This window comes from Mitosporidium daphniae, assembly GCF_000760515.2.
Source record: "Mitosporidium daphniae strain UGP3 chromosome Unknown contig-69, whole genome shotgun sequence".
Lineage (NCBI taxonomy): Eukaryota > Fungi > Microsporidia > Mitosporidium > Mitosporidium daphniae.
Window position 1 is genome coordinate 1 of NW_013546155.1, and position 26,444 is coordinate 26,444.

Below are 26,444 nucleotides of genomic sequence, written 5' to 3' on the forward strand. Positions count from 1 at the left end.
AAAAATGGGTTTTGTCCACTTCCCAAATCACAGCTGATCACAATGATGCCTGGGGCTATGGTGAGGTTGTCGCTGACGGCTTTGGGTTGCCCTATTCTATATATGACGACCATATTTACGTTGGAGTTTCTTCTCGCTCCTCGCTCAATGCCGATACAGAGAAATTTAAAGAAATCCTTTCCAAAACTTTGCTTTCAATGTCTGAATTGATCAAGAAGATCCGCGGCGATGGCTTTGCTAGCATGCCCTCATCCTCGCTTTGAGTTGACCCATAATAGAGCAGTAAACCATTTAATTTTGGGCAGGGTTAGGGTTAGGGTCGATTTTGGTTTTATTTACATTTGCTGCCGTCATTGGCGCATTGCATCGACTGTAGGACGTTGTGGAAAAAGCGATAATCACTCATGATAAAAGTCGGATTTGTTATACCTTGTGGAATGTCCAATTGCTTCAATAAGTGCATGTACTTTGACGAAAGCAAGGGATCGATGTTCTGGCTCGCCTCCAGCACAGTGTGATAAAGAAACGCAACAAACACGTTTAAATGGACCGATTCTTCCAACGTGGGAAAGTAATGAATAGGCGCTTCAAAGGAAAGCCTGACAAAGCGCTCAGCTTCTTCCAAAAATTTGGGGATTATTTTTTCTAGCTTGTAAAGAGCATATGTTGATGGAACTTTTTGCTCCGTGGTTATGCCATTATGTGGTTGACGAAAGTAGGTTGGATTTAGAGCGGAAAACAATCCAAGCCAATTGTCATATGTGGCCATCAAACTGATAAATGAATTTAAAATCCTCCAAGGCAAGGAAGCCTCAAGTTCGTGAACTTGAGCAAGTTTCTCAAGGGACCTCGACATAGAAACAAGGCCATTAACATTCCTCAAATCTAAGTAAAATTTACATCATAAATACTAGAAAAGTATCGCACCAGCAAAAACGAATGGTTGATAATGGAATGTGGAATCGACTCGTCTAGTGCCAGTGAAAACCAGTCGAGCGAGTCTATGAGACCAAATTGATCAGACGAAATATATCTAGTCCATCTAGAATGATCAAATGACAAGTTCAAAAAGGATAATTTTTTGTCACTTAGCATATGTGAAATGGAAGTGGAATCCTAAAATTATAAAATTGACTAACCCTAAACGGAAATAAAGAGACCAACTCAATAAAAGATCCAAGAGGAATAGTACTTTGCAGTCTATGGAAGGATAAAAGCAAATATCCGGGCAGCTCGGAAGGTAAATGAATAAAAGCCATGTTTAAAAGTTTACACAGCCATTCAAGCTGAAGGTCGTCAGACAAATAAAAAGTGCACGAAATGGCCTCAAAAAACTAGAAAAGAACCAACAAAACTACCTTTCTTTGCGTACAAAACTGGCCGATTTTTTGATCAAAAACAACATCAAGGACATGTTGGCTTTTTGGAACATTGAACCTCGATTCAATAAAATAGGACAACTCATCAATAGGGATGTCATGATATGACTTTGAAGGAATATCAAAATATTCCATTAAAAAATATTGCAATCAACCAAAAACTCTCCCTCGGGGAATCGAACCCCGGTCACCCGCGTGACAGGCGGATATACTAACCACTATACTAAGGAAGACATAGTTTCTGTTTTAAAAAGATATTTATTATAATTATTAACCTTTCACAGTTGGTTAGTATTTTTTCAATCAAACAGAGAATGATCCGGTATAGTGGACGAATCTTTCAAAGAAAACCAATATTAAGTTTTATAATTTAATTTCTCAAACTCATGAAAGTAGATTCAAAAAATATGCAAAGCATTGCTTCAAGGTCTGACATCGAAATCACAGATAAACTCATTAAGAATCTAAAAAGCTGATGTTTGATATTGGCCTCAATTATTTATTTTAATTGCAACGCATTAAGGCATCCCTCCAACAACTTGAAGAGGGCTTTTTTCGATCGTTTGAATCATTTCTAGGACCAGAAAAGGGCGATTTATCTCAAATATCCGACTTGAGCAGGCATCTGACTAACTGAAAGATAACATGCTTTAGCTGAAAATTAAAGAGGTCGATATGGTAGGAAGTTCTTTTGATCTTATTGCCGCCACTACTATCCGGGGTCAAAACCACCGTACTCATTTGGATAACGTCATTAACTTGCTTCAATATGATGATCCGTTTGAAAAGTTTCTTGTTCCCTTGCTGCCAGCTTGTATCTAGCCTGATTTTTCCCACACCCTCGAGTTCAATTTAGTTCTGATTCTGATCTATCCATGGCTCTTTACCTCTGACTTTGAACCGCAGTCAAATACCGGTACTGACTAGCCTGGGACCAAATACTCTATCTCCCATGATTACGTTTATTACGACATAAAGAATAGCAAGCCCAAAGTTTAATTCTAACCCTACATTGTGGGTTTCAGATATTTAATTTTCAAATTTATGTATTTAATTGACCAGTTTAGTAATTATCTAGCATCATGTTGCATTGGTGTGAAATTTATGGTACAAAAGGGTTTATATGTCTCGCATGATTTTTAACCCATTTCATACTTAAATGGAGATCCAAACGATTTTATTTCCCATCCTTATGATTTTACTTCCCACTACTTTTGTGCAATACACTACTGCAAATAACAACAAAAATAGTATATTTGACCTTCAATCTTGTGAAGTCGATCTTCATGACATTGATGATCTGGAAAACATTGTTAAAGAAGCTAGGAACAGCACGTTTCAAACTAATTTGGCAATTTCTTCGTTAAACTTCTTGATTGGAAATACAACTATAGAAATCCAAAAATACCTACCGAGCGTAATTAACTTCGAGAAAAATCATCAAGTCGATGAATTAGAACACCTGAAATCCAAACACATGAAGCAGTTATGTTTATTAAATTTCTTGAAAAAGCTTGAAAAATTTCCCTCCGAGCTAAAAGTACAACTCAAAAGCAAAATTTCTCTCGGACTCAACAACACCGCCAAAAAACCGCCAGCTTGGTAAAGCATTAAATTGAATCGCATACAAACATTTTTAAAGGTTTTCATCTGGGGCCCAATTAATATCGTAGACGCTCTGTTCTCTGAATTAACCCCCCCCCCCCATTATTTTCAGACGTCCTAAAAAATCCCAAGTACACAAAAAAAGCTAGATATATTGCAAAGAGACAGTTTTAAGGATAGTTTCTATTAACGAATGTAAAAAATCGAGGTAAGCCGCATTGGAGAAGAAAATTGGCCCAAGTACATATAATTTTTGTGGTAAATATCCCGTTTTGCTAAAATTGCGAGAATCCTCTGATTTGGGAGGTAAATTTGTTCCAAAATGGGCATTAGAGTTAGCCAATTCTCATCCAGACCGCTCGCTAGCGCTTTTTAGTTTCGTTAGATAAAGAGGCCATCGCAGAAGCTTTGAAAGGCCTTTGGAGCTTGACACAAGAAAGAATCGTTCGAAAAACATTTAGGATTTCCCTGATCGTATGGTCATTTATGTTCACAGCCATTTAAGCGTATCGGTCGTGATCAATCGGACACCCGCCTGCTCTAGGTCATCCTGGAGGTGGTACAATTGCCCTATAAATTCTTGATGGTCGTTATGGCCACTAGATTTTCGGAACCCGAGACTCTTTTCGATGGCATTGCCTAACCCAAACCTAAAAGTGACCTTTACCCAGGCCCGGGTGGGTGCGTACCCCTTTGAACTTACAAATGCCGTATTTGTTGTAAGCCGACGGCCGAGAGAGAAATGTTTGCGCTAATAGATGGATATATCTCATTTTCCTGCCTATCATAGCATTGTTACAAAAGTGATCTCTATTTGTCGTTATAAAGATTATTCATAGGCAACTTCGAGTTGGGCTCAAAATCAAATTTTAATACGTTTTTGGTAACATTTGTGGCCTGCAAGGCCCTATGCGCCATTAACGTCTGGTTTTTATCAATCATATTGATTCAAGTGCTAAAATAGAAATAAGCGATCAATTTACATGGATAACCTCGAGGATTTCTTCGGGGCAGTTTGTAAATGGCCAAAGCTCCATCGATTGCTAGCCCTTCAAGAGACAGACCCCAAAGATTGAAGTATCATCTTGCTGATTATTAGATGGGTTGTGTACTTTGATCGCATAGATCTTTAGAGCAATTTCGTTACTCTATGGATCCCGGACGGTTTGATTGGCTTTACAGTTTACATGAGAAAGTCGTTCAAAATAAAATTGCTTGAACAGCCATAAGTGACAAGCTTGACTCGATAGTGTCCATAAAGTCTGTTTCCGATTTTTTTATGCTGCCACATGATAACCATATGTTTTCTCGATTCGCTTCAACTCGGGCATGTTTGTGGATCCGATAGCTTGAAATTGCGTCCAACCGAAATAGTTTTAAAAACGGGTCATTTTTACTGCTTTTGCCGGCATGTGCTTGCAATTTAAAACCATTTTCTTGTGGATTAAAATTTTGAATATTTCCTCCAATTCAAATACCATCATCCTATTTGTCATCTTCATGAAATGACCAAAGAATCCATCGCCACTCATGGTACACATCGTATCCTCTTTCCCAAGTTATATAATAACATATCAGAGATACCGACCGATAGATCCAATAACACATGCTATCCGTTGTCTTCGATTACAAAAAATGCATTGACTGAATCAAACATTCAGAGGGTGATGGGATCGATTGCTACCCATTACCTTGAAAATCCAGATGAGTCTAAAAAATGGAAGGTTCAAACAAATGTTGAAACATTGGCATTGTCCGCACCATCGCAGCCTTTAGGTTCGTCCTTTTCATCGCTAGGTTCTTGCTGCACCTCTGCTTCGCCCGTTGAAAATATAGTATCAATAGATCCACAATCTTATGTTGACCAGATTTTAGCCTCTAGCAAAGAAGCCGAAAATTCGCCTCTCCCTTTGCTGTATTTTTCTTCCTTACCTGAATCAATTACAAATCCAAAAAAAGCTACCACTAGTGGCCATGTTTTTGCCAATACTGATTTTAACGCCAATTTCGATACTTTGCTTTGCTCTGAAGCTGAAGGCAAAACGAACATCTTTTATTTATTGAATGAAAGCAAAAGAAAGCTCGGCATTGATTTGGATTTTCACAATAATTTCCCATCTGAGCGAGATGTTGAAATTTTCCACACCTCCATTGCCAATGTTAAGCGGCAAAAGGTTGACTCGGAACCGTTGGGCAATTTATTTCTCAACAGCGATGAAATTCAGCAAAAAATCAGAAACTTTTATGCGCCACCAAGCACCATTGACGATAGCAGAGCGAACCAACTTTGCCGACAAAAACTGCCGCATTTTTTAGAGCCAAAAAGAGATGTTTTTAAGCCTATGTTATGTTCCATTATTCTTGGCGACATTTTCATGGATGTCTGGTATAACTCTCCCTTTCCAGCCGAATATGTCAATGCACCAAAATCGGCATTATGGATCTGTCCTTGGTGTCTTAAATATTGTAGTCTTACCATTAATGCGCAAAGACATAAGCAAAAATGCCATCTGAACCGCCCTCCTGGTAAGGAGATCCACCGTCAAGCAATTGATGATGGCAGCAGGCTTCTCATGCTTTTTGAGCTAGATGGCTCCAGGCATAAGCTTTATTGCCAAAACCTTTGTCTTCTTGCAAAATGCTTTTTAGACCATAAAATCTTATACTACGATGTTAATTCATTCTTGTTTTATGTTTTGGCAGAATATCAAACGGCCGATGATCGCCAGCATGGAGCGATGCGAATTGTAGGCTATTTTTCAAAGGAACGAAATGCAGATGTCCACAATAATGTCTCCTGCATAGTGATTTTCCCAGCATATCAGGGATTGCGCTACGGACAATATCTTATTGATTTTAGTAGGAAAATATATCTCTAAATTAGGTTATACTTTGACCAGAGCAGAGGGCCTCATAGGCGGGCCTGAAACTCCTTTATCAGATTTAGGCTTTTTGTCGTATTCAAAGTATTGGATGGAGGTATTAGTTTCAGAGCTTAAAGCCTACCTTCTATCAAAAAACGATCGGCCATTGTCGTGGACAAGTAATCTTTTGAACTTTATATTTAGATTTATCTAAAAAGACTGGAATCCACATAAACCACATCCTAACCACCCTTGAGTGGATGAACTGCCTGATGAAAGGCAGAGATGGGAAAATCTCTGTTGATGCAGATAGGCTGTTGAAATATCCGGATTCTTTGCAGGGGAAAACTAGGCCGAAGGATGAATTTCTGAGATGGAAAATTAAAAAAGTTAAAAAGTGTCACCTGTGGGATTTGAACCCACGCCCAATTACTCGGATAGCATCTTGAGTGCCACGTCTTAGACCGCTCGACCAAAGTGACATATGGAAAGGGTTAAAATGAACAACTAAATAAATTAGCTTACCTATACAAAAGATTGTTCAATTTATATTTTTCATATGCCTATTCCAAGAGTAAGCTCTCAAATTGTTGCCTCATGGATTAAAACACCGACTTTGAAAACAAAGCCACTGATTATAGACGTTAGAGATTGTGATTACACAGTAAATTACGTGATTTATTTTAGGATGTAAAAATACGATCGTCCTTTAACTTTCCATACGCCTCTTTTCAGAAGGATGGACTTCGAGAGCTGATGGCCCTCGTTAAGCAATCTGCGCCCGAAAAGGTTGTTTTCCACTGTCATCTAAGTCTTCAACGTGCAGTTTCTGCTTCTGAAATGTTTGCAAAGGAAATCGAGTCTGATCCATCGATAGACTGTGAAGTTTCCATATTGGATGGAGGCATCTGCGAATGGAAGGCCTTGTATGCCTCCGATCCAATGCTTACCGTAAAACTTTAGAATTAAATTGTTTAAAAATTAAAGTTATCAGGCACCTAAATCCTGTCCCTTTTACCCTTTTTGATTTTCATCCATTATCGTTAGAACGTTGATATTAGATTTATGTCGTTTATTGCCTTTAAGCCTGAAAATGCGTTGAAAAGAGTGGAAGAACTTATCCTTGTCGGCCAGTCGTCGCTTGCATTTCAGAATTTACATGACTTGATTATGTCCAAGCGCCTCAGATATAACCAAGTAAATTACGAAAACATCATGCTTCGGTATATAACACTTGCGGTGAACATGAAAAAAGGAAAAAATGCAAAAGAGGCGCTCACGCAATATAGAAACCAGACTCTGTTCTCTAACCTTAGCTCCTTCGAGCAGGTGATGCTGAAGTTTGTGGAGAGCGCTGAAAGCAAAGTACCTTGTGATCTCCATGTTGCATCCGAGGTAGAGGATTTTGATTCTTCAGATACGCCTGAATCGGCTATTGAAAGAATTCTAAACGGTGAAGATGAAGCAGACTCTGGATTCGTCAACACACCAGATTCTGAAGATTCGTCCACTACAGCAATTCGCTTTCTTTGGGAAGCATATAGAATTTCTTTAGACATTGTGCGAAATAATACAAAGCTTGAAGTGTTTTACCGCTTTGTAGCGACCAAAGCATTTGAATTCTGCGGAAAGTATGGCAGGAAATCCGAATTTCGTCGTCTTTGTGACGTTTTGAGAAACCACCTGTCTCAAATCATAAAGACCATTCCATCGAGCATGTCACACAGTGGGATATCTCTTCTAAACCAGGAGAGCATGATTATGCAAATGCAGATCCGGTTTACGCAGTTGAATACGGCGATTCATCTCGAGGTTTGGCCGGAGGCATTCAAATCAATCGAAGATATTTACGAGCTTCTGTGCATCAACAAGAAAGGCATTGTGGACCATCAACTGATGATCAATTACTATGAGGCATTGACGAAAATCTTTCGTGTGTCAGGAAATTCTCTGTTTCTTGCAGCCGCTTGGAATAAATATCTGTCATTTGTTGGCTCGCAATCGGAAACGGTCCCACAGGCAAAACTGCAGGAATTGACCACCTGCACGCTCCTATCCGCACTTTCGGTTCCCATTCATATCTCCTCGAATTCGCCGTTTAAGGACCTTCTCAACGAGTCGGCAATGGACTACCAGGAATCTCAGTTATCTAGAGATTCAAAAATAACGGCCATGATGGGGCTCTCGAAAATCCCTACCAGGGATCAACTGATCTCCGAGGCCTCATCCTTGCACTACTGGAACCATGTGGATACAGATGTTAAGGTCTTATACGAGATTTTATCTGCTTCTTCGGAAACGGAGTCTCCGTTTGCGATCAGCGAAAAGCTACTAGCCACTTTATCTCGGCTCAACTCGAAAAAGGTTTATGTTCAGTTTATGCCGATTGTCCAAAAGACAATATTTTCGTCCCTTTTTGAGAAAATCATCACCAGTTTGCCGCAAATTTCTTTCGATGATCTTTTGACGATCTCATCAAATATTTTCCTCTCCAAAATCTCTCTCTTTGATTTGGAGATTGCAGTTTTGCAAGAGGCTCAGCACTATTCTCAATCTTTCAAAATATTAATTGACGATCTCACTCGCACCTTTTACATCAGGCCCGTCTTTGATATCGACTCGATTTTGGCACCAGTTTTTGAGCCCATTAAAGTGGACCTTTCGGACGCCGCTTTGGCCTCTCCGCTTGACGAAAATTCTGTGCCGGAAAGCAACAATTTAGGGTCGATTGAAGCCCAAATTTCGTCAATTCTGCCGTTAAGATCCGCGGCGTTTACTCCAGAGTCTATCTCAAACCTGAGCAAGATGCTTCGTGAAATTAGCCTTGCCCTTCAGCATGAGCAATATTTGATCCAGCTTAATAAGGAAATCATTGCTCAAAATAAACAGACTTCAGAGGCCGTGTCCAAAGCAAAGGAGCTGAAAGAAGCAGCTGAGCTTGCCGAAAAGGCTAGTGTAGAACAGGAGTTATTCCGTGCCCAAAGAGCCGAACTATTAGAAGCGCATGAGCAGGAGCGAAAAAAAAACGAGCTTCTTGAAATTCAACTGCTGGAAAAGAGGAAGCTTATCGACCAAGTGGTTCAGAAAATTTCTGGCTACGGCAAGACTATTGATCCAAACACACTTTTATCGATGTCTCGCGAGGAGATCCTTAGGGTGCAAGCAGAATTGCTGGCTGAAGGAAAAAGAGAGGTGGAGAAAAAGGTATCCGCCATTGCCAAAAGAATGGACCATTTTGAGCGCGCTCTGCGCCAAGAGGAGCGACCCATTCTCACCAAAGATTATGAGGCCCAACGCATCCTCGATCAAGAGAGTCATGTAATTCTTAATGAAAAAAAGCGCGCTTTGGCAGCTGCTAAACATGCCCTTCAGATGGCCACAATCAAAAGTGCCGTTCTGCGTCAAGAAGAGGCCTCTTCCTATTTTGAGGCATTAAAACATGCACGTACGGCAGCAATTAGCGATGTTGCCGAAAAAATGGCCAAGGATCTTTCTTTAGCCAAGGAGGAGCGTATTGCAAAGGCCACCGCAGCTTTGCTTCAGAAAAAGGCAGATGAAGAGTATATTTCCAAAAAGCGGGCCCAGGAGGCAGAGGCCGCTGCTCGCTTACAAAAGCAGCAAGAGATGCAGCGGGCGCGAGAGGCTGAAATTGAAGCCAAGCTTGAAAAGCAGCGATCCTCGATCGGCAGTGCATCAAGCCCCTCTTCAATCCCAACCCCAGCCCGTGCATCAACCACCGGTTACAAGAAGAAGCATTATTATTAAATTGACAAGTTTATGTAGCGAGCTAATTTTAAACAAATGCCGGAGCGGGCTTTAGAAAGATGCTGTGGAGCTTTCTGCAGGGCCCGAGCGGCATTGGCTCAATAAGTCCATGTAGAATTGACAAGAGGAGGAATCCCCTTCTTTGTTGCGGTCCATGCAGGCAAAAAGCTGTGCGAGCTGTGGCTGGCAGCTTGCTTCGATGCTTTTGAAAGGCTCTTCAGCAGGAACAGAGCTACCATTACCCATGACCATGGATGCGGCGCCACTAAGTGCCCTGCCAAGAACATGGCCAACCGCCACGCCCGTAGCTGTTTCGGCAACGCGCGCCAGAAAGCCCTGCGCGGGCTGGGATGCCATGGCTGCAGAGGCTGCCGCAGGCTTTGGGGCTGGGACCGGTGCAGATGCTGGCCTTGCGGCCGGCGCTGATGACGATCTTGCCGACGTCGATGCGGATCTTGAGGAGGCTCTTGATTGTGCGGCAGGCTGTTTCCTTGCCATTTTAAAATCGCATTTGCATTTCAATTGTTTTGAGTAAAATTTATTTCAAATTTTTAAACCGTAAATTTCAGTTTTCATGGAGAGCCTCCCTGCCGATATGCGCTCCACACTGCCACCTGGTGCCGACGCAGACGTTGACGAGTTCAAGGCCTCGTTGATGTGCGCAAAGAAAAAATCAAAGCCAAAGAAGGCCATGCCTGCCGAGATGCAAGAGGACCATCTTATGTCATCGGACCCGCTTGGCCAGAAAAATACGCATGCCCCCATGGCTGCAGACGTAGCGTCGGTAGCCCAAGAGCGGGATGCAAAATATGCAAAGGTAAGCCGCACTTTAAATTTCTAGCTACTTAGCCGGATATTCACCATCCTACGCGAGCAGAATCCTGAGCTGTCAGGCGATAGGAAAAAGTATTCCATCGTCCCTCCGAGCATCCACCGTGAAGGAAACAAAAAAACCCTTTTTGCTAATCTTGCCGAGATCTGCAAGCGAATGAATCGCCCCCAGGAGCATGTGACTATGTTTCTTTTTTCTGAGCTTGGCACGACAGGCTCCACAGATGCCAAGCAACAGTTGATCATCAAGGGCCGTTTCCAACAAAAGCAGATTGAAAACGTACTCAAGCACTACATTATGGAATATGTGACATGCAAGACATGCAAGTCGCCCAATACCATCCTGAAACGGGAGCACCGGCTCTTCTTCCAGCAGTGCGAAGCCTGTGGCTCGACGCGTTCCGTATCAGCAATCAAGACGGGCTTCAAAGCACAAACAGAAAAGCGCGCCTCGCAGCGCAACCGGGAAGCATCCTAATTAACGTATTCAGAGTCAAATAAATAGCGCCAATTCCAAAGATGCTGTAGCATGCAAGGGTTTAATGCATGCAAATGTAAACGGAGATCTAAGTGGAGGTGGAGCAGGTTCCACACTAAAATTTACAAATTACAATTGCGCCAGCGCGCTGTTGCCATTTACCATGGTACCACCATGATGCAAGAGCCCAGGATGAAATGTTAGCCAAATTGCAGGAGATAATCTAACCCTAAATGTAAATTAGGTTGCAATCATTAATTTTAAAGAACAATTTGAGCCAATTCCCGCCACCAATGATGATGATCCCTGCACCCACTGACCGGGACAACTCTCATTTTCTTTCTACTGCCATTGGACGTCGGGTTCCACTTGCTAAGCGAACGCCAACGCGACAGCGCCAAGCGCCAAGTGCTCTTATCAATGGCGCTGACTTGAGCTTCCTGGACGACGCTTCTTCAATTACCTCCATCGCTATGGGAGATGTGGATATGCCACCGCAGTTAACGACAGTTCCATTGCCATTTGCCGAAAAAAATATGGAAAGTGCACTGCTTTCTGACGAAGCCGAGATTTCGCTGATCCTACCATCAGGCACAACTCCAGAGCAACCCATAACCGCTAATGGTGGCCTTCTCAAGGAGCAGGACCGGGCACTAGATGCTTCAAAGCGCGAAATTTTTGCCTTGAAGCTCAAGATCTATCACTTGGAAGAGCGATTACGTCGCTTTGCTCAGCCTGCGGAACCTTTGCACCAACAGCTTGAAACACAGAACCAAAAACTAGATGCCCAAAGTCAAGAACTAGCTGCCCTCACTCGTCGGAACGAGTCATTGGCGATGGAAAATTCAGCACTAACCCATGAAAACTTGACGCTTACCCAAAAATTTTCTACTCTGGCTCAGGAAAGATCCGCCCTTGCCCAAGAAAAGTCGATGTTGACCAAAGAACACTCAATATTATCCAAAGAAGGGTCAAAGCTGGCAGCTGAAGGAGAAACAGCAATTCGGGCACGGGATACGGCGTTGGCAGCCTTAGAGGCAGAGCGCATTGCACATAAAGAGGCCGCTCAGCGCAACAACCACGAAATAGAGCAACTTCGCACAGAAGTGTCCGTCCGTACGCGTGAGGCACAACATCAGCGCTTTCTAGCACAAGCAGAGATTGAGGAACTGTTGGGGAGAGCAAACGGAGCTGAGCTCAAAGCTGCCGCACTAGAACGCACGCTGGCTGAGCAACGACATGAAGCCCAGCAATTGCTGGAACGGGCCGCCGAGAAAAATAATGCTCAAGAGGCTGAGGTCTCTCGTCTTCGTACCCAGTTACAACAGCTTTCCACCGGCCAGCAACAGGAGCTCGCCCATCTTTCTGCAGAGCTTGAAGAAGAGCGTTCTCAACGCGCGCGAACGATCGAAGAGGCGGTTAATTCACATCCAAATGTTCGACGCCAACTGAGGACTCTAGAGATAGAGCTTCAGCGCACAAGTGGCGAGTTGGACTTCACGCGGGCACAGCTGGACCGTACTCGTACAGAGCTGCAACAGACCATTCTGGCGCATCAGCAAGAACTTACCAACGAAAAAGAAACATTGCGATCTGAGAGAGACGCCCTTCGAATGGCACAAGAATCTTTACGTGCAGAACGAGAGGTGATATGTATCCAGCGTGATGCATTTACTTCAGACAAAAGTTGCGATCGCAATCTTCTTGAGAAGCAACTTAGTGAAGCCACTCGCGCACTTGGTGATGCAGCTCGTTCTTACGCGCAAAGCGAAAGGGTTCGCGAGGAGGCATTGCGTGAACGTCGTATCGCTGAGGCTGAGGTCCAGCGTCTTAGTTCCGAATTGCACGCCATTCGTGAAGAAGCGTCGCATTTTCTGGGTGCATATTCGCGTGAGCGCTCTACAGAAAGCGCAGCTACGGCCGCCTTGACTGCTGAGCGCGACTCATTACGCGAAGAGCTTCAGGCGCTGCGCCACAGGACAGAGGCAGAAACCGCTTCATTGACTCGCTTCAAGGCAGAAACGGAAGCCGAACGTGCAAGATTGCAGAGCGGTTTTTCTGCTCAGTTGACACGATCCATGGAAAAGCTGCGCGATTGTGAACTGGAGCTTTTGCGTGAGCGCGCGACTATTGAACGCTATGAGCGTACCATGGCCCAGGAACGCGAGCGTTTCGCCGCAGAATTACGCGCACTCCGTGCTGCCCTGGATTCCCAAGCTAAAAGTGGTGAGGATCGCCACAATCCAGCTGCTGATCACAATGGTACCACGGACTCCAGTCTTGGACCCGTCATTGATGCCATAGTTGCGGGGCTCTCACAGCGCCTGGGTGGTACCGCCATTCATGGAGAGACGGCTGTAAGCGCTGGAACTGCGGCTCACCTTGATCACTTACAGGTAGGGATTGGGATCGGCTCATTTTTAGGAAGCGCTTAAACTTGTGCGTAGCGAGAACCTCGAGCTAATGGAGCGACTCCGCGCAGCAGACCTTGCGCTCGCAGACCAGCGCATGGTGGCCAATCGTGAGCACGTCCAACTTGAAGAACTGATACTGGAGAAGCAACGGTTACAAGCACAATTTGAAGCCCAAAAAAGCCTTCAAGTAGACCCGCCAAAACATGCATCGAATTCGCAGCTGGAGATGCAACTAGAGGCTGCCGATGCTCGTATACAGACTCTTTCACTCAAGGTGAGTCTTTTTTTTCATCTCTAGGTCGAGCAGCAAACGCGCACTATTCAGAGGCGAGAAGACCTTATTCGCAAAGCTATTTCCCGCATCGAACGGTTGCAGGCAAAACGGGAAGCTTTGGCGCACCAACTTGCGCTCTTTTTTAAAGGGGCACCAATAAAGTCATTGGGGGCCCGCCGAAACCAGCATACCATCCCTCGTGAAGGCCATTCATTTTTAGCTCGTGAGGGTCGTTCCTTTGCCACTCTGGCACAGGGTGCCCTCGCCCGCAGCCGCCGTCTCTAGAGCCTCAATAAATGGCGCTTTGTATTTACAAGTTTTATTTGCCTGGTTGCTGATATTCGTCCCATTAGATGAGAGTATTCGCAATTGTAACCTGCTATCTTAACCCTAATTTACCGACATCGACCCACGGCCAGTCATAAAATCTGCAGTACGAATTAAAATAGCCACAAACCCTAGCTGAGATTAAATGATTGCCACTGACGAGAGCGCGCCACGATCCCGATTTGCGCGCGTGACAAATCGGCTGCTTGTCCGCAGCACCATAGTTCAGCAGAAAACATGGGCTTACAGACCGTATCTTTCGTTTCGTCTTTTCTTGCTATTGACTTTTGGTGCTGCAGCATCGCTGCTCATACCTGCTATTTTGCTCTGGATAGAACAGTCTATGGTACTACTTTGTAGTAATTTCAGGTTTTCGAGGCAGAGCTTCGGTATACAGGATGCGGGAGCAGCTCTGAGGCTCCGGCTCCCGGAACATCACGATGCCCGACATGCAAGCTGCAGTTGCCGCTGCCGCAGGACCACCGCCGCCTCTTTCTTTATTATCGGCTAACAAACTACTACCAAAGCTCGGTACAATACGTCACCAGTATTGATCGCTCCCAGCTTCAAGGCGCTGCCCTGGGTGTCTCCGATCTTGGTGACTGCAGCCCAATAATCAAGGAAGGTAGCGTTCCATTTTATCCTTGCGGACTGATTTCGGACTCGCGCTTCAATGACACATTTGCTGCCGATGGTCTCCCGACTGGGGTCTCTTTCACTCAAAGTGGTATTGCCTGGCCATCGGATGTAGATGCGCTCTACAGAGCCACGGCATATGGAGCAAATGCTACCCTCCCACCGCCCTCCTGGGCTCAGGCTCAAGGTAATTTATGGCCGCCATCGCCAGATTGGATCACTGGCGATGAGCATCTGATGAATTGGATGCGTGTCTCTGCATTTCCAACTTTTCTCAAGCTTTATGGGATCATCAACGGACTTGGTGGGGATAACAGTAACCCATCCGAATTGACGCTTCTCGTTTCAGACTGCTTCCCGATTGGTAGCGCTTTTGGCGGTACAAAATCGATTTTCATCTCGTCGCAGTCGTTTTTTATCGGCGGAAAGATTTTGGCATTACCTATAATTTTTACCGCTTCTGGGACGGTTCTTCTTCTGACAGCCCTCATTATTCTGCTGCTTCATAAAAAGCGAAATCGCATGGCGACCGAGTTCGATGCATACCCCGGGGCCGCCGCAGAAACGGAAATGTTTCAAATGCTCCAGCGCATGCAAGAAGAGTCGATGTAAAGCAACACCCTGTACAGTATGAATGAATGTCAAAAGTAAACGTCCAGTGTTATTTATTGGCTGGAGAGTTGTTATCTATACGCCTTGTCAGTCAGGCCTCGCCTGGATCTCCGCCGAGTAAAGCGGCAACATGCTGATACTCGGCTTGGCCAAGTTCCCTGACGAGCTGGGTGAAAAGAGAGTCTGGATTTTTAAACAGCGAGCGAGGCGTGTCCAGTTCCGCAATGAACCCATCTTGCAGCACCATGATCCGATCGTAATCCAGGATGGAGAGCAGCCGATGTGCAATTGTGATCACGGTAACAGGATGCTCAATGATATCAAATGGAGAAAGGTTAGGGTTCGATTGGTCTATGCGTGCCAAAGTTGGAACCGAAACACGGCGGATGGTCTCCTGGATGAGCGTATCGAGAGCCTTGTCAACATTGGAGGTTGCCTCATCCAGCACCAAAATGCGCGAGTTTTTAAGTAGTGCCCGGGTAAGGCAAAGTAACTGAGACTGTCCCTGCGATAGCATTGCCGAGCCCTCTCTGAGTATGGTGTCCAGACTGGGTGGCACCAGTGTTGCTCGCAAATGAGGACCAATGGCACATGCCTCTAGCATCGCCCATATCCGTTCATCGGAATAGCAGTTTAGTGGATCGAGATTGAAACGCAAGGTGCGTCCATAGAAGATCACCGGATCTTGGGGAATAATGGCTAAGCGTTGGCGAATCATGGAGCCTGGAATGCACGAGATGTCAACGTTATCAATCTTAATACAGCCTTCCGAAACCGGTATTAGTCCAAAGAGGGCCTGCACTAGTGTACTTTTTCCAGACCCTGTGCGGCCGATGATGGCCAGGCGTTCGCCAGGCCTCACTTCAAAGTTAATGTCACAAAGCACAGGACGTCCGCCGTCCGGAAGATATGAGAGCGTGACATTTGAAAACTCAACGGCGCCTTCATATGGCCAGTGATCATTTTGAAACAGCGGGGATGAATGTGGCTGAACGGCATTTTTATGAAGGACAAATGAAGTGGCCCCGAAGGATAAACCTGGGGGCAAGGTGGTTGGAAGTGGATATGATGGCATCTCTTTGACGGAAGCTCTAGATTCATCCCCAAGCTCATAGAGACGTCTGAAACTGCACAGGGCGATTTCGAGATCGGCAAATGAAACTATAGAAGTGTATAATGACTTGGCCAGCATCATCAATTGATGTATGACAAGACCGGCTAGGGCGGGTGAAATACCTTCATATACACAGAAAAACGTCGTTGCAGCCACGCTTAAATTTGCTACAAGCTCAAAGCGGAGTGACGCCCACGACCTCAACGAGGCCAAAAGAAGCGTCGGCGCAACTAGCCAGTCACTTGCAGCAAAATTTTTCTCCATGAAAAGCTCCTGTACGGATGGCAAACCCATATTGAGCGGCATAATTACTTTTGGACACATCAAGGCTTGTATGTCTAGTTGATTGTCCTTGCTTGGGAAACTTCGGGAACGGATGAGCGGGAGACCGCCCAAAGTATCTCGAACCTGCCCCAAATATGCTGAACGGGCATGCGAGCACAGGCGCTCCAAGTCCAGCATTGGTCGGTGGTAGAGACGCAAAAGCGTCCAGTTAGCCAGCAACAAAAAGACAGGCAGAAAAAACGCCATCCATGGAGACATGGTAAATGCCACCAATACCAGAACAGAAAACACAGCGCAAGCCTTTCCTAAAAGATCACGCCCCGCATCGAGGATGTCAAAATCTGAACATTCAGTATCTTTGGTAAGCCGGTTCATCAAAAACCCGAATGGGAATTTGTCGATGAACGCGAGAGGAGTCATCATAAGAATGCCTGAAAAAGCGTCGCGGTATGTGGAACGAGCCGCATTCCAAGCACCTACTGACACCAAAAGGGTAAAGAAAGCTGTTGAAGTGACAAAGGCAAATGCCATCGCCCAGATCATCCATCTATCCTTAAGACTGCTTTCGCCAATCTGAGCAAGCATTCTCTCTGTGGAAATTCTGGAGAAATTTACCAGCACTAAGAAGAAAAGGGTCAATACAAATAGAACCCATCCAAAACGATCGAGAAAGCGTACATAAATTGACAGGGGAAGTGAACTAATAGAGGGAATTTTCTCTTCGTCAAATTCACTTTTATCTTCTTTTAGGGGGAAACGGTGCCCTTTTCGTGGGCCTTCTTCAAAGGTTTCAAGCTCTCGGAGCTCATCAGCAAAAATGGACTCCGTTTCTTGGATTGGGGCCTCCATGAAGGGTTCTTTAGGTGTTTCCGGGTCTTGCGGCCGGCAAGTAATCGACTCAAGAGAGTGGATTGTTTTCATCGAGCTGATTGCGAATGATGTATGCGGGCAATCGGTTGAAATTCTTGCTGTATTTCCCGCTTGAGGCTGCTGGATATTTTCGTTGGCCAAAAGTAAAGGAATTCTATTGGGCATCCTCTCTGCATGAGAAGCGAACCATTCTTCTGGCGGACCCTGCCACTTGATGCGCCCTTTATCCATGCAGACGATCCAGTCACAGCTATCCGGCCTAATTAGGTGAAGCGCATGCGTAGAAATTATCTTTGTCTTCCCATTATTAAGCGTGGAGCTCTTAACAATGGCATTTTCCCAGACAATTTTGGCCACTTTAGCGTCCAGTGCAGAGACGGGATCATCCAGTAGCAAGATCTCTGCATTTGAATATAGAGCCCTTGCAAGTGAAATCCTTTGCCGCTGACCGCCAGAAAGGGCAGATGTGGCCCCTCCAATCTCAACCAGGTCTCCCAATGGAAAGCTTTTAATGTCTTCGCGAAGCTGGCAAGCTGATAGGATGGCCCCGTAACGAGAGGAGTTGAATTTACACCCAAAAAGAATATTTTCTCTCAGAGAGCCATGGCTAATCCAGGGTTGCTGCGGAGAATATCCGAAAGTATTGCGGTCCATCAGTGATGGAGATATGTGAAGGCTTCCGCTGACAATGTTAATTTCGCCCAAAATAGCCTGAAGAAGAGATGATTTTCCAGAGCCAACAGGCCCAATCAGGATGACCGTGGCGCCAGTTGGAATTGAAAGTGTAATATCCCTCAACGAGGAGAGCGATTTCATAATTTTAGTGGAAATAAAAGGCTTTGAAGACTCTTCATTTTTGACGCCACTCCAAGATGCCCAAAAATCTTTCAGCTCAATGGCTGTATCCATCTCTATTGGACCCATTGATGATGGGTGAAGCTCCTCCGAGCGTAGAAGCTCGGAGATTCGTTTTAAAGAAATTTTAGCATCAATCAGCCTGCTTAAAAACGGCGGAAATGTGCCCATCGCTGACCGAAGCTGACTAAACATCGAAATAGCGGCGAAAATGGTTGATGTCGATAGCGTTGAAGCTGTCGGTGCGAGAAAAAGTGCCATTGCAAAAGCAACCAAAGATGCCATGATTGGCGTCGCATTCATGAGTGTAGTCAGCATGGCAATCAGTGAGTGTAGTGCCAGTTGTTCCGAAAGTTCTTTTGCGCGAAGGTCGTCTGCATATTTGCAGAAGGCATCCTCCCAGTCGTTAAGGACAACGACGCGGATACCTGTCAGCATCTGATCGACGAACCTGACTCTGCAATCAGTGGCGGAGATTGCTTGGATTCTCTTCTTTGCAAGCCGCTGGACAATTAAATATTGGATAGGAACACTGCCGATCATCATGGCAAGTCCGGCACCAGCCGCTGGACCCAGTATCCAAAACAAAAGCCCAGAAATGATGAGTATTTGAAGCGGACCTAACCAAGCCACATGAATATGATCAACAGCAACATCAATTCGACTGACATCGCTAGTGATGAGGGTGAATATCCGCCCATTGGTATGGGAAGATCTGGTATGTGGGGCAAGCCGGAAAATCTTGCGATAAATTGCTGCGCTAAGCGCAGCTTGCACAGAAGTTCCGGTGTACCTCAATATTTCTGCCGAGCGTTTGCTCGAATACGAGCTGAAAGAGGAAAGGATGAAAATAGAAACGCCCAAAGCATAAGCCAAATGGCGAGAATCGATGGAAAAAGCCAAAACTACAAATTGAGTATTTCCGCTGAGCGCATTTAAAAAGTAAAAAAGCAGCAATGGAATAATTAACAAAGAAACTTCTGAGATGGCTTTGAAAATGCCACTGAAAACCAAATCTCGGTACACCATTTTACCGAGACAAATGAAAATATATTTAGCCGAAATAACCGAATCGTCTTGAAAGCCTTTTGTAGGCATAGTTTCACCTAAAGGGACTTTCACCGGCTGAAATCGGGACTTTTGGAGCCTCAACCAGGAATCTTTCGAAGTAAATGGATGAGGAATGTCCCCTATGTCGGATTCCAAAAGATTGCGGTTAATTTTGCTCAGAGGAAGCACCGCCTTTTCCTTTTTGTTGCGCAGGGCCTGTTTTTTGTACAGCCTCCTTCTATCTAGACTGATGACCAGCAGAGGTTTTAGCCAGGAGTAATGGAATTGAGACCATAGACTTGCATTCTTCCTCTGGACCAAAGGTCCCCGCAAGGCCTCCGATTTGTCTTTGGGAAAATCTTTTGCCATTCAACAAAAAAATTTCGATTTGCCAATCGGTAGCTTGTTATCTAATTCGGCATAATAAGCATTGGTTCAGCCAATAAAATAGCTTAAATTTTAATTAAATTTGGCATATTAGTCAGATGAACGATTAAGGGCAATTTTTCTTTGAAGCTCTCCAATGATAACTGTAAAATTTACAAAAATATTAATACCCGAGTGCATGTCTTGCTTGGCAGACAAATTCTGGATGATCGAATTTAGCTGTTCTTGTAAAAAGGACTCCTTGCGTTTATAAAACTCTTTGGCTGAAGAGATGGACTAAAGCTGGGAGGATACAGCAAAAAATACCTTTTCGACATAATAGCCGGCACCAATATCTACGGTGGCCCTGCTGATGTCGGAAAGGTTTCCAGGGACATAAACAGAGCTGGAAAGTGGGACAAGGATTTCCCCGCCCTGTGCTTCCGAACCAAGCTCATCCAAGCTCTGTCTGCAGGAGGCAAATCTATCAAGGGCGATTTTTAGACTATCATACGAGGCTTGAAATAGATCCACTTCCTAAAATGAGAGGCAGAAAAAACCTTTTCCAGTTGCTCCCGAAGCTGGTTAAGCTGTGCTGGTAATAGCTGAGATATCGAAACCGGGGAAGCTGATCCAGGCGGACCAGAAACCTTGGGGGATGACATAAACTTTGTAAAATAGTTTCCCGAATCATTAAACTTGAGTGCCAATTAAATTTTGCCTCAAATCCAACCGAACCGAGCCAGAGTAAACCAAAACGAAACGAAAAGGGATTTATTTATCACAGGTAATCATGGCCTGAATACGGGGAATGGCTTTTGCAAGAGCATTAAATTGATCGAGGCTCAAGGAAATACCTAACATTGAAGATATGCCAATACCCTTCCTTCCTGGCTTGGTCTCTCCAAGAGAGTCTGAGTAGTATTCACGGATATCTACTTGAGGCTTTCCCTTCCAGGAGCGCAGGGAGATCCGTCTTTGTGGGGAGATCTTAAATAAACGAATACTGTTACTTCGACATAAAAAGAGCCATCTTCGTCCTTTTTTACCTAAAAGGGAAATAGAATTGAAAATACCATTTCGTCTGCACAATTCAGTTTATTAGAAGAAGTGACGATGTTTTGGGGACAATCCTCTTGGATATCTTTTTCCGCTGCCTGGACATGCTTTTCGGCGGCTTGGACTTGTGTATCCCCAGACGGGCAATGTCGCTTCATATTTAAAAATAGAAAATTTTTATTGAAATTTTTATTTATCCACCGATGGGTCCGTGTGAACCTACTGGCACAATCGGACCCAATTCAACGCTTTCCCAGCACGCAAATTTTGTTGCAAACTCGCTCCATCGATTCGCAGTTCTGACAGAGAAATATTTGGACGTCTTAACCTCACCCACTCCCCCCAATCATGACGGCGATACCGAGTTCAAGGTGATTCTTGAAGAATTGGTTTCCTTGGACCAAAGCATTTCAGAAAAAATCGACGAGCGTAAGGATAACCTCATATCTAATGGGTAGTCAATTCCTTCCTGGCAACCAATGACCGGATTTCTGCAATCTCATTCGACCTGGATCTGATTTCCTCAAAAATCCTATCAATCGAGTCCTTTGTGTTTGAAATGGAAGAGGAGTTTCAAAAGACATTATTTGTCGATGTAGGCAGGTGAGCATCGCCTCGCCTCGCCTCACATCACCTCACATCATATCATATCACATCGATTGCATCACAAAGCATTTGCTGCACAAATCTGTGAAATTTAAGCCTTTAAATTTTGCGATTGCCAAATTGTAATTTGGTCGCCATTTAATTGGCACTGAATCGTCGTTGGCCATGGCAATGATAATAAATTGCATGCTAGCGAAATGTACACATTTAGAAACAACTCTAAATTGGCGAATCCACATTTTAAAATGATGCCCATTTTGCTTTTAATTTAAAAATCGTACCCAGTCCCCCTATTGATTGCAATGCAAATTACTTTGCACTTTCCCTCCAAAATCCGGCATATAAGATGGTGCATTAATCACTATTTTCTAGCAAGTGATCATCTCGGCTCGTTTTCCCACCCTTTTGGTATGGCGCTTTTCTTACCGCTTAGACTGATAACATATGCGCGAAATTGTTCATATCCAAACCGGCCAGTGCGGAAATCAAATTGGCGCCAAATTTTGGGAAGTGATCTCCGACGAACACGGAATTGACCCCTCTGGCGCATATGTTGGGGACTCTCCAATCCAGCTAGACAGAATCGATGTGTATTATAATGAAGCCAATGGCAAAAAGTATGTTCCGCGAGCGGTGCTTGTTGACCTTGAGCCAGGGACAATGGATTCTGTCCGTGCTGGTCCTCTTGGACGGCTCTTTCGGCCCGATAATTTTGTGTTCGGACAAAGCGGAGCGGGAAACAACTGGGCTAAGGGGCATTACACCGAAGGTGCCGAGCTCGTTGACTCGGTTTTGGATGTTGTGAGAAAAGAAGCCGAGTCTTGCGATTGTCTGCAAGGGTTCCAAATCACACATTCCATTGGAGGCGGAACCGGCTCTGGTCTTGGAACCCTTCTTATCTCCAAAATCAGAGAGGAATTTCCAGACCGAATGATGTGCACCTTTTCTGTCGTTCCCTCACCAAAGGTACGTTGACTGATGATTAATTTTTTGGTGTCCGATGCGATTGTTGAGCCATACAATGCCACTCTTTCGGTCCATCAGCTTGTCGAAAACTCGGACGAAACTTTCTGCATCGATAACGAGGCTTTGTATGATATTTGCACCAGAACCCTCAAATTGAATACCCCCTCCTACGGCGATTTGAATCATTTGGTCTCGGTGGTGATGTCTGGCGTTACCACTTGTCTGCGATTTCCAGGGCAGCTCAATGCAGACTTGAGGAAGTTGGCCGTTAATATGATACCATTCCCACGTCTGCACTTCTTCATGGTTGGCTTTGCCCCGCTTACTGCCAGGGGCGCAATGCAATATCGTGCCTCTTCTGTTTCAGAACTGACGCAGCAGATGTTTGAATCGAAAAACATGATGGCTGCTTCTGATCCGCGTCACGGCCGATATTTGGCCGTCGCCGCAATGTTCCGAGGCCGTGTGTCGATGAAGGAAGTAGACGACCATATGTTCAATATCCAAAATAAGAACTCCTCTTATTTCGTTGAATGGATCCCAAATAATGTCAAGACGGCCGTTTGTGATGTGCCGCCCAGAGGCCTAAAAATGTCGGTAACGTTCATCGGAAATTCTACCGCCATTCAGGAGCTTTTCAAACGCATTTCTGAGCAGTTTACAGCCATGTTCCGTCGCAAGGCATTTGTTCACTGGTACACCAGTGAGGGCATGGATGAAATGGAGTTTACTGAAGCAGAGTCCAATATGAATGACCTTGTCTCCGAGTATCAGCAATATCAAGATGCCACTGCTGATGATGACATGCTAGGGTATCAGGAAGGTCAGATGGAGGAGGCTGATTAGCCCAAATTGTGTCTCAACTATCATGATTGTCTAATAAATATTCAAAATTGCCCCGTTAAAGAGGGTCCACTTTAACTGCAAAATTATCAAAATGCCCTTTTACGGATTTTTTTCTTCTTTCGCAGTTTAATGTCATTGGTACCAAAACGCTCTCGCTTGTTGAGTGCGGTTGTTAAGGCTTTTTCTAAAATCTCGCCCCTCTCTCTTGCCGAGAATGACTGGGATAATGTCGGTGTTCTGATCGAGTGTCACGAGAAATGGAATATCAGACCATTGGACGTCACAGCCGCTCAAAAATCGACAATTCTTTTGACCATCGATTTGAATCACGAAATTATTGATGAGGCTCTGCACCATCAATCCAGTGGTACGCATCCGGTTGTCATTGTTGCCTACCATCCAACAATTTTCAAGCCCATCAAGAAACTGACTCTCGATTCCCTTGAAGGCGGATATTCGCACATCAACGAGCTCGTTGTCCGTTGCATACAATCCGGGCTTTCAGTATTTTCCCCACACACGGCGCTTGACAATTGCCACGCAGGGAGTACAATTTGGTCCTTATTTTATAGTTAATGACTGGATTTGTTCGTTGATTGGCAACGGGACTTTTGCTCCAATAATTCCGAATCCATCACCACAGGCAACCGTGCAGGGTGACATAGTTGGATCTGGCCGATATTTGACGCTAGCTGAGCCGAGTCCTCTTGAAGAGATTGCAGACCGTCTTATGAAGGGGTTTGCAACAACATATGGTGAGATTTGCACCAACTAAGGTCAATTAGCTCGGATTGCAAAGAGCGCCAAATATTCTTGCCAACAAAAGCCGATTTCGAAGCTCGCTGTTTGTGCTGGATCCGGTTTGTTTGTAGCAAATAACCCTGCATAGGCGGGTCTATTCTTCTTTCACCAAAGCTCAACAGCGATACCGAGCTTCTCATAACTGGGGAGATGAGCCATCACGACGTTTTAGCTGCAACTGCCAAGGGATACAATGTAATGCTTTTTGAGCACACGCATACAGAAAGGGGCTATTTATCGCAAATGCTGAAGCCTAAACTTGAAAGTGCATTGAGCGAGGAAGTTGATATTCAAATTTTCGTGTCAAAATATGACAGGGATCCAATCCAACTTTATAAAATTAAAAATTAGCTCTCCCATAAGCAAAAAAATTTGCATGACAGATGCTATAAATAGATTTTCAAGCATTTGATGTTGTGTTCTCTTATGAGACACATAAACTAAAATTGGAAAAATACAGAGAAGATTAGCATGGCCCCTGCGCAAGGATGACACGCAAAACTTGAGATGGATCAGAGGCTTGCCTCTGGCAATTTTTTCGCACATGTGCGGCGCTTTATTATTATAAAGCAGCTACATGGTGACAAGCGGGGGCCGCATTTGTTATTCCATGTTAAAAGTGGCACACAATCGTGATGATATTGGGTGAAATGGCGATTTATAAATCCTCTAAACTTTAGCGTCTTGGAAAGCCTGCTCAACGAGCTTTTCCTCCTCCACGATATGGGTATGCTTTAAACCTGTAGAGACGGCTGCAGATGGATGTCTTGCAACAACTTTGAGAGCTGTCCTGCATTTTGTGTCTGGATGGGCCAAAACGGTTTCCAATCTAGGCTCAACATAGCTCCAAAAGCCCATATTCAGCGGCTCCTCTTGTACCCACATGACACTTTCGAGTTTCTTTCCATAAGCATTGATTTGGTCCTGGATATCATGATATGGAAATGGCGAAATTTCCTCAACTCGAGCAATGGCCACATGCTTAATTTTCAGATCAGCTCTTGCCTTTTCTAGTAAATAGAATACTTGTCCCGAGCAAAATATAAGTTTTTTAACCGATGCAGGAGATTTTTCTGCTTCAAGGTCACCGATTACCTTCCTGAGGCAGGTGTTTGGCCCCAGCTCCTCTAGGGTGGCTCTGGCGGCAGGATGTCTAAGAAGTGACTTGCTCGTGAAAACGATCAGAGGCTTCCTGAATTCCCTGACCTGTTGGCGCCTAATGGCATGAAAATATGTTGCAGGCGATGAGGGCACGACTACTTGAATGTTACAGTCCTGGTGTTGACGGTTTTTGGCTCTTGGCGGGAAAAACGAGGGCAAATCATCACAAAGCTGCAAAAATCGCTCTGGGCGGGCGCTCGAGTGTTCGGGTCCATTTCCATCATATCCGTGGGGCAAAAGCAAAACAAGGCCTGAGCGTTGATGCCACTTTCGTTCCCCAGAAACGATGAACTGATCTATGATGCATTGGGCATTGTTGGCAAAATCTCCAAACTGAGCTTCCCAAAGCACAAGAGTTCGGGGAGACACTAGCGAATATCCAAGCTCAAAGCCCATAACGGCATACTCTGAAAGATGCGAATTGCTTATTGAAAAGGAGCCTTGAGTGGTTGGATCTAACACGCCCAATGGAGTGTACTTGTTGTCCGTATTTTGGTCGTGAAGAACTGCGTGTCGTTGCGAAAACGTTCCTCTTTCAACATCTTGCCCAGAGAGCCTTACGTTAAAGCCCTCCAGGAGAAGAGACCCAAAGGCCAAAGCTTCTGCAGTGGGCATATCAATTCCAGAGCCTGATTGTATGGCGAGTTTTCTGGTTTGAAGAATTTTAACCAATCCCTTGTGAATTGTGAACCCATCTGGATAGCTAGAAACCGAATTTCCCACCATACCAAGTCTATCCAGTGAAGCTCCGGTCATCGGATCCGGAATATACTCTTCAGCAAGTTCCTTTGGCGATTTAAAGCCCAGCCACGACGAAGAAAGCCATTCGTTAACTTTTGGGATATAATTTTTTGCCTGGTCAAATGAATTTTCAAGGTTGGACCAAATGGAGGCTTTAAGGGCATCTGTAGTTGACTTTTCAAAAAAAGGGAGCGCAGAATATTGATCTGCAGCGCGCTTTTTCTTGGAAATCGATTGATACATTTTGGGTTGCGTAAAAGAAGGCTCATCAAATTCATTGTGACCATATCTGCGATACCCAACAATGTCAATGACGATGTCTTTTTTCCAAGCACTTCTGTATTCAGCTGCAAAAGTACAGGCGAACACGACTGCCTCGACGTCATCCGCGTTCACATGCAGAATGGGGGCCGATATGCACTTGGAGATATCTGTGCAGTAAGGTGTTGAGCGCGAAAGTGTTGGATCCGTTGTAAACCCAATTTGGTTGTTAACGACTAAATGAACGGTGCCTCCCGTTTGGTATGAAGGCAAGCCGG

The 26,444-nt window shown here is 44.7% G+C and overlaps 16 protein-coding genes across 16 annotated transcripts; 10 read left to right on the forward strand and 6 right to left on the reverse strand.

Annotated features, from left to right (window-relative positions):
* DI09_69p10 (carnitine acyltransferase) lies at positions 1–263 on the forward strand (the record flags this gene model as incomplete). The annotated part of the gene is made up of 1 exon (XM_013381466.1): positions 1–263. A coding segment is annotated over one exon (263 nt), but the record flags the coding sequence as incomplete, so codon positions are not given.
* A 68-nt stretch (positions 264–331) lies between these two features.
* On the reverse strand, positions 332–1,514 carry DI09_69p20 (uncharacterized protein; the record flags this gene model as incomplete). The annotated part of the gene is made up of 4 exons (XM_013381467.1): positions 332–885; positions 912–1,116; positions 1,140–1,334; positions 1,359–1,514. The coding sequence occupies 4 exons, from the start codon at positions 1,512–1,514 to the stop codon at positions 332–334; spliced, it is 1,110 nt and encodes a 369-aa protein (XP_013236921.1).
* Positions 1,515–4,489: 2,975 nt separating this feature from the next.
* On the forward strand, positions 4,490–5,863 carry DI09_69p30 (uncharacterized protein; the record flags this gene model as incomplete). Its single annotated transcript, XM_013381468.1, has 1 exon — positions 4,490–5,863. One exon carries the CDS (start codon positions 4,490–4,492, stop codon positions 5,861–5,863), a length of 1,374 nt encoding a protein of 457 aa, XP_013236922.1.
* Positions 5,864–6,407: 544 nt separating this feature from the next.
* Positions 6,408–6,811, forward strand: DI09_69p40 (uncharacterized protein; the record flags this gene model as incomplete). Its single annotated transcript, XM_013381469.1, has 2 exons — positions 6,408–6,422; positions 6,536–6,811. The coding sequence occupies 2 exons, from the start codon at positions 6,408–6,410 to the stop codon at positions 6,809–6,811; spliced, it is 291 nt and encodes a 96-aa protein (XP_013236923.1).
* Positions 6,812–6,913: 102 nt separating this feature from the next.
* On the forward strand, positions 6,914–9,613 carry DI09_69p50 (subunit A of eukaryotic translation initiation factor 3; the record flags this gene model as incomplete). Its single annotated transcript, XM_013381470.1, has 1 exon — positions 6,914–9,613. The coding sequence occupies one exon, from the start codon at positions 6,914–6,916 to the stop codon at positions 9,611–9,613; it is 2,700 nt and encodes an 899-aa protein (XP_013236924.1).
* A 51-nt stretch (positions 9,614–9,664) lies between these two features.
* DI09_69p60 (uncharacterized protein) lies at positions 9,665–10,111 on the reverse strand (the record flags this gene model as incomplete). Its single annotated transcript, XM_013381471.1, has 1 exon — positions 9,665–10,111. One exon carries the CDS (start codon positions 10,109–10,111, stop codon positions 9,665–9,667), a length of 447 nt encoding a protein of 148 aa, XP_013236925.1.
* A 76-nt stretch (positions 10,112–10,187) lies between these two features.
* Positions 10,188–10,922, forward strand: DI09_69p70 (uncharacterized protein; the record flags this gene model as incomplete). Its single annotated transcript, XM_013381472.1, has 2 exons — positions 10,188–10,430; positions 10,491–10,922. 2 exons carry the CDS (start codon positions 10,188–10,190, stop codon positions 10,920–10,922), a joined length of 675 nt encoding a protein of 224 aa, XP_013236926.1.
* A 296-nt stretch (positions 10,923–11,218) lies between these two features.
* On the forward strand, positions 11,219–13,895 carry DI09_69p80 (uncharacterized protein; the record flags this gene model as incomplete). The annotated part of the gene is made up of 3 exons (XM_013381473.1): positions 11,219–13,279; positions 13,347–13,610; positions 13,662–13,895. 3 exons carry the CDS (start codon positions 11,219–11,221, stop codon positions 13,893–13,895), a joined length of 2,559 nt encoding a protein of 852 aa, XP_013236927.1.
* Positions 13,896–14,174: 279 nt separating this feature from the next.
* DI09_69p90 (uncharacterized protein) lies at positions 14,175–15,185 on the forward strand (the record flags this gene model as incomplete). Its single annotated transcript, XM_013381474.1, has 2 exons — positions 14,175–14,283; positions 14,320–15,185. 2 exons carry the CDS (start codon positions 14,175–14,177, stop codon positions 15,183–15,185), a joined length of 975 nt encoding a protein of 324 aa, XP_013236928.1.
* A 91-nt stretch (positions 15,186–15,276) lies between these two features.
* On the reverse strand, positions 15,277–19,728 carry DI09_69p100 (uncharacterized protein; the record flags this gene model as incomplete). The annotated part of the gene is made up of 1 exon (XM_013381459.1): positions 15,277–19,728. One exon carries the CDS (start codon positions 19,726–19,728, stop codon positions 15,277–15,279), a length of 4,452 nt encoding a protein of 1,483 aa, XP_013236913.1.
* Positions 19,729–20,022: 294 nt separating this feature from the next.
* DI09_69p110 (uncharacterized protein) lies at positions 20,023–20,390 on the reverse strand (the record flags this gene model as incomplete). The annotated part of the gene is made up of 2 exons (XM_013381460.1): positions 20,023–20,209; positions 20,260–20,390. 2 exons carry the CDS (start codon positions 20,388–20,390, stop codon positions 20,023–20,025), a joined length of 318 nt encoding a protein of 105 aa, XP_013236914.1.
* A 109-nt stretch (positions 20,391–20,499) lies between these two features.
* On the reverse strand, positions 20,500–20,942 carry DI09_69p120 (putative RNA polymerase II transcriptional protein; the record flags this gene model as incomplete). Its single annotated transcript, XM_013381461.1, has 2 exons — positions 20,500–20,715; positions 20,802–20,942. The coding sequence occupies 2 exons, from the start codon at positions 20,940–20,942 to the stop codon at positions 20,500–20,502; spliced, it is 357 nt and encodes a 118-aa protein (XP_013236915.1).
* A 45-nt stretch (positions 20,943–20,987) lies between these two features.
* DI09_69p130 (uncharacterized protein) lies at positions 20,988–21,242 on the forward strand (the record flags this gene model as incomplete). The annotated part of the gene is made up of 1 exon (XM_013381462.1): positions 20,988–21,242. The coding sequence occupies one exon, from the start codon at positions 20,988–20,990 to the stop codon at positions 21,240–21,242; it is 255 nt and encodes an 84-aa protein (XP_013236916.1).
* Positions 21,243–21,834: 592 nt separating this feature from the next.
* Positions 21,835–23,202, forward strand: DI09_69p140 (alpha-beta tubulin; the record flags this gene model as incomplete). Its single annotated transcript, XM_013381463.1, has 2 exons — positions 21,835–22,356; positions 22,435–23,202. The coding sequence occupies 2 exons, from the start codon at positions 21,835–21,837 to the stop codon at positions 23,200–23,202; spliced, it is 1,290 nt and encodes a 429-aa protein (XP_013236917.1).
* A 129-nt stretch (positions 23,203–23,331) lies between these two features.
* DI09_69p150 (putative type 2 GTP cyclohydrolase 1) lies at positions 23,332–24,354 on the forward strand (the record flags this gene model as incomplete). Its single annotated transcript, XM_013381464.1, has 4 exons — positions 23,332–23,706; positions 23,747–23,957; positions 23,979–24,062; positions 24,092–24,354. The coding sequence occupies 4 exons, from the start codon at positions 23,332–23,334 to the stop codon at positions 24,352–24,354; spliced, it is 933 nt and encodes a 310-aa protein (XP_013236918.1).
* A 318-nt stretch (positions 24,355–24,672) lies between these two features.
* Positions 24,673–26,444, reverse strand: DI09_69p160 (uncharacterized protein; the record flags this gene model as incomplete). Its single annotated transcript, XM_013381465.1, has 1 exon — positions 24,673–26,444. A coding segment is annotated over one exon (1,772 nt), but the record flags the coding sequence as incomplete, so codon positions are not given.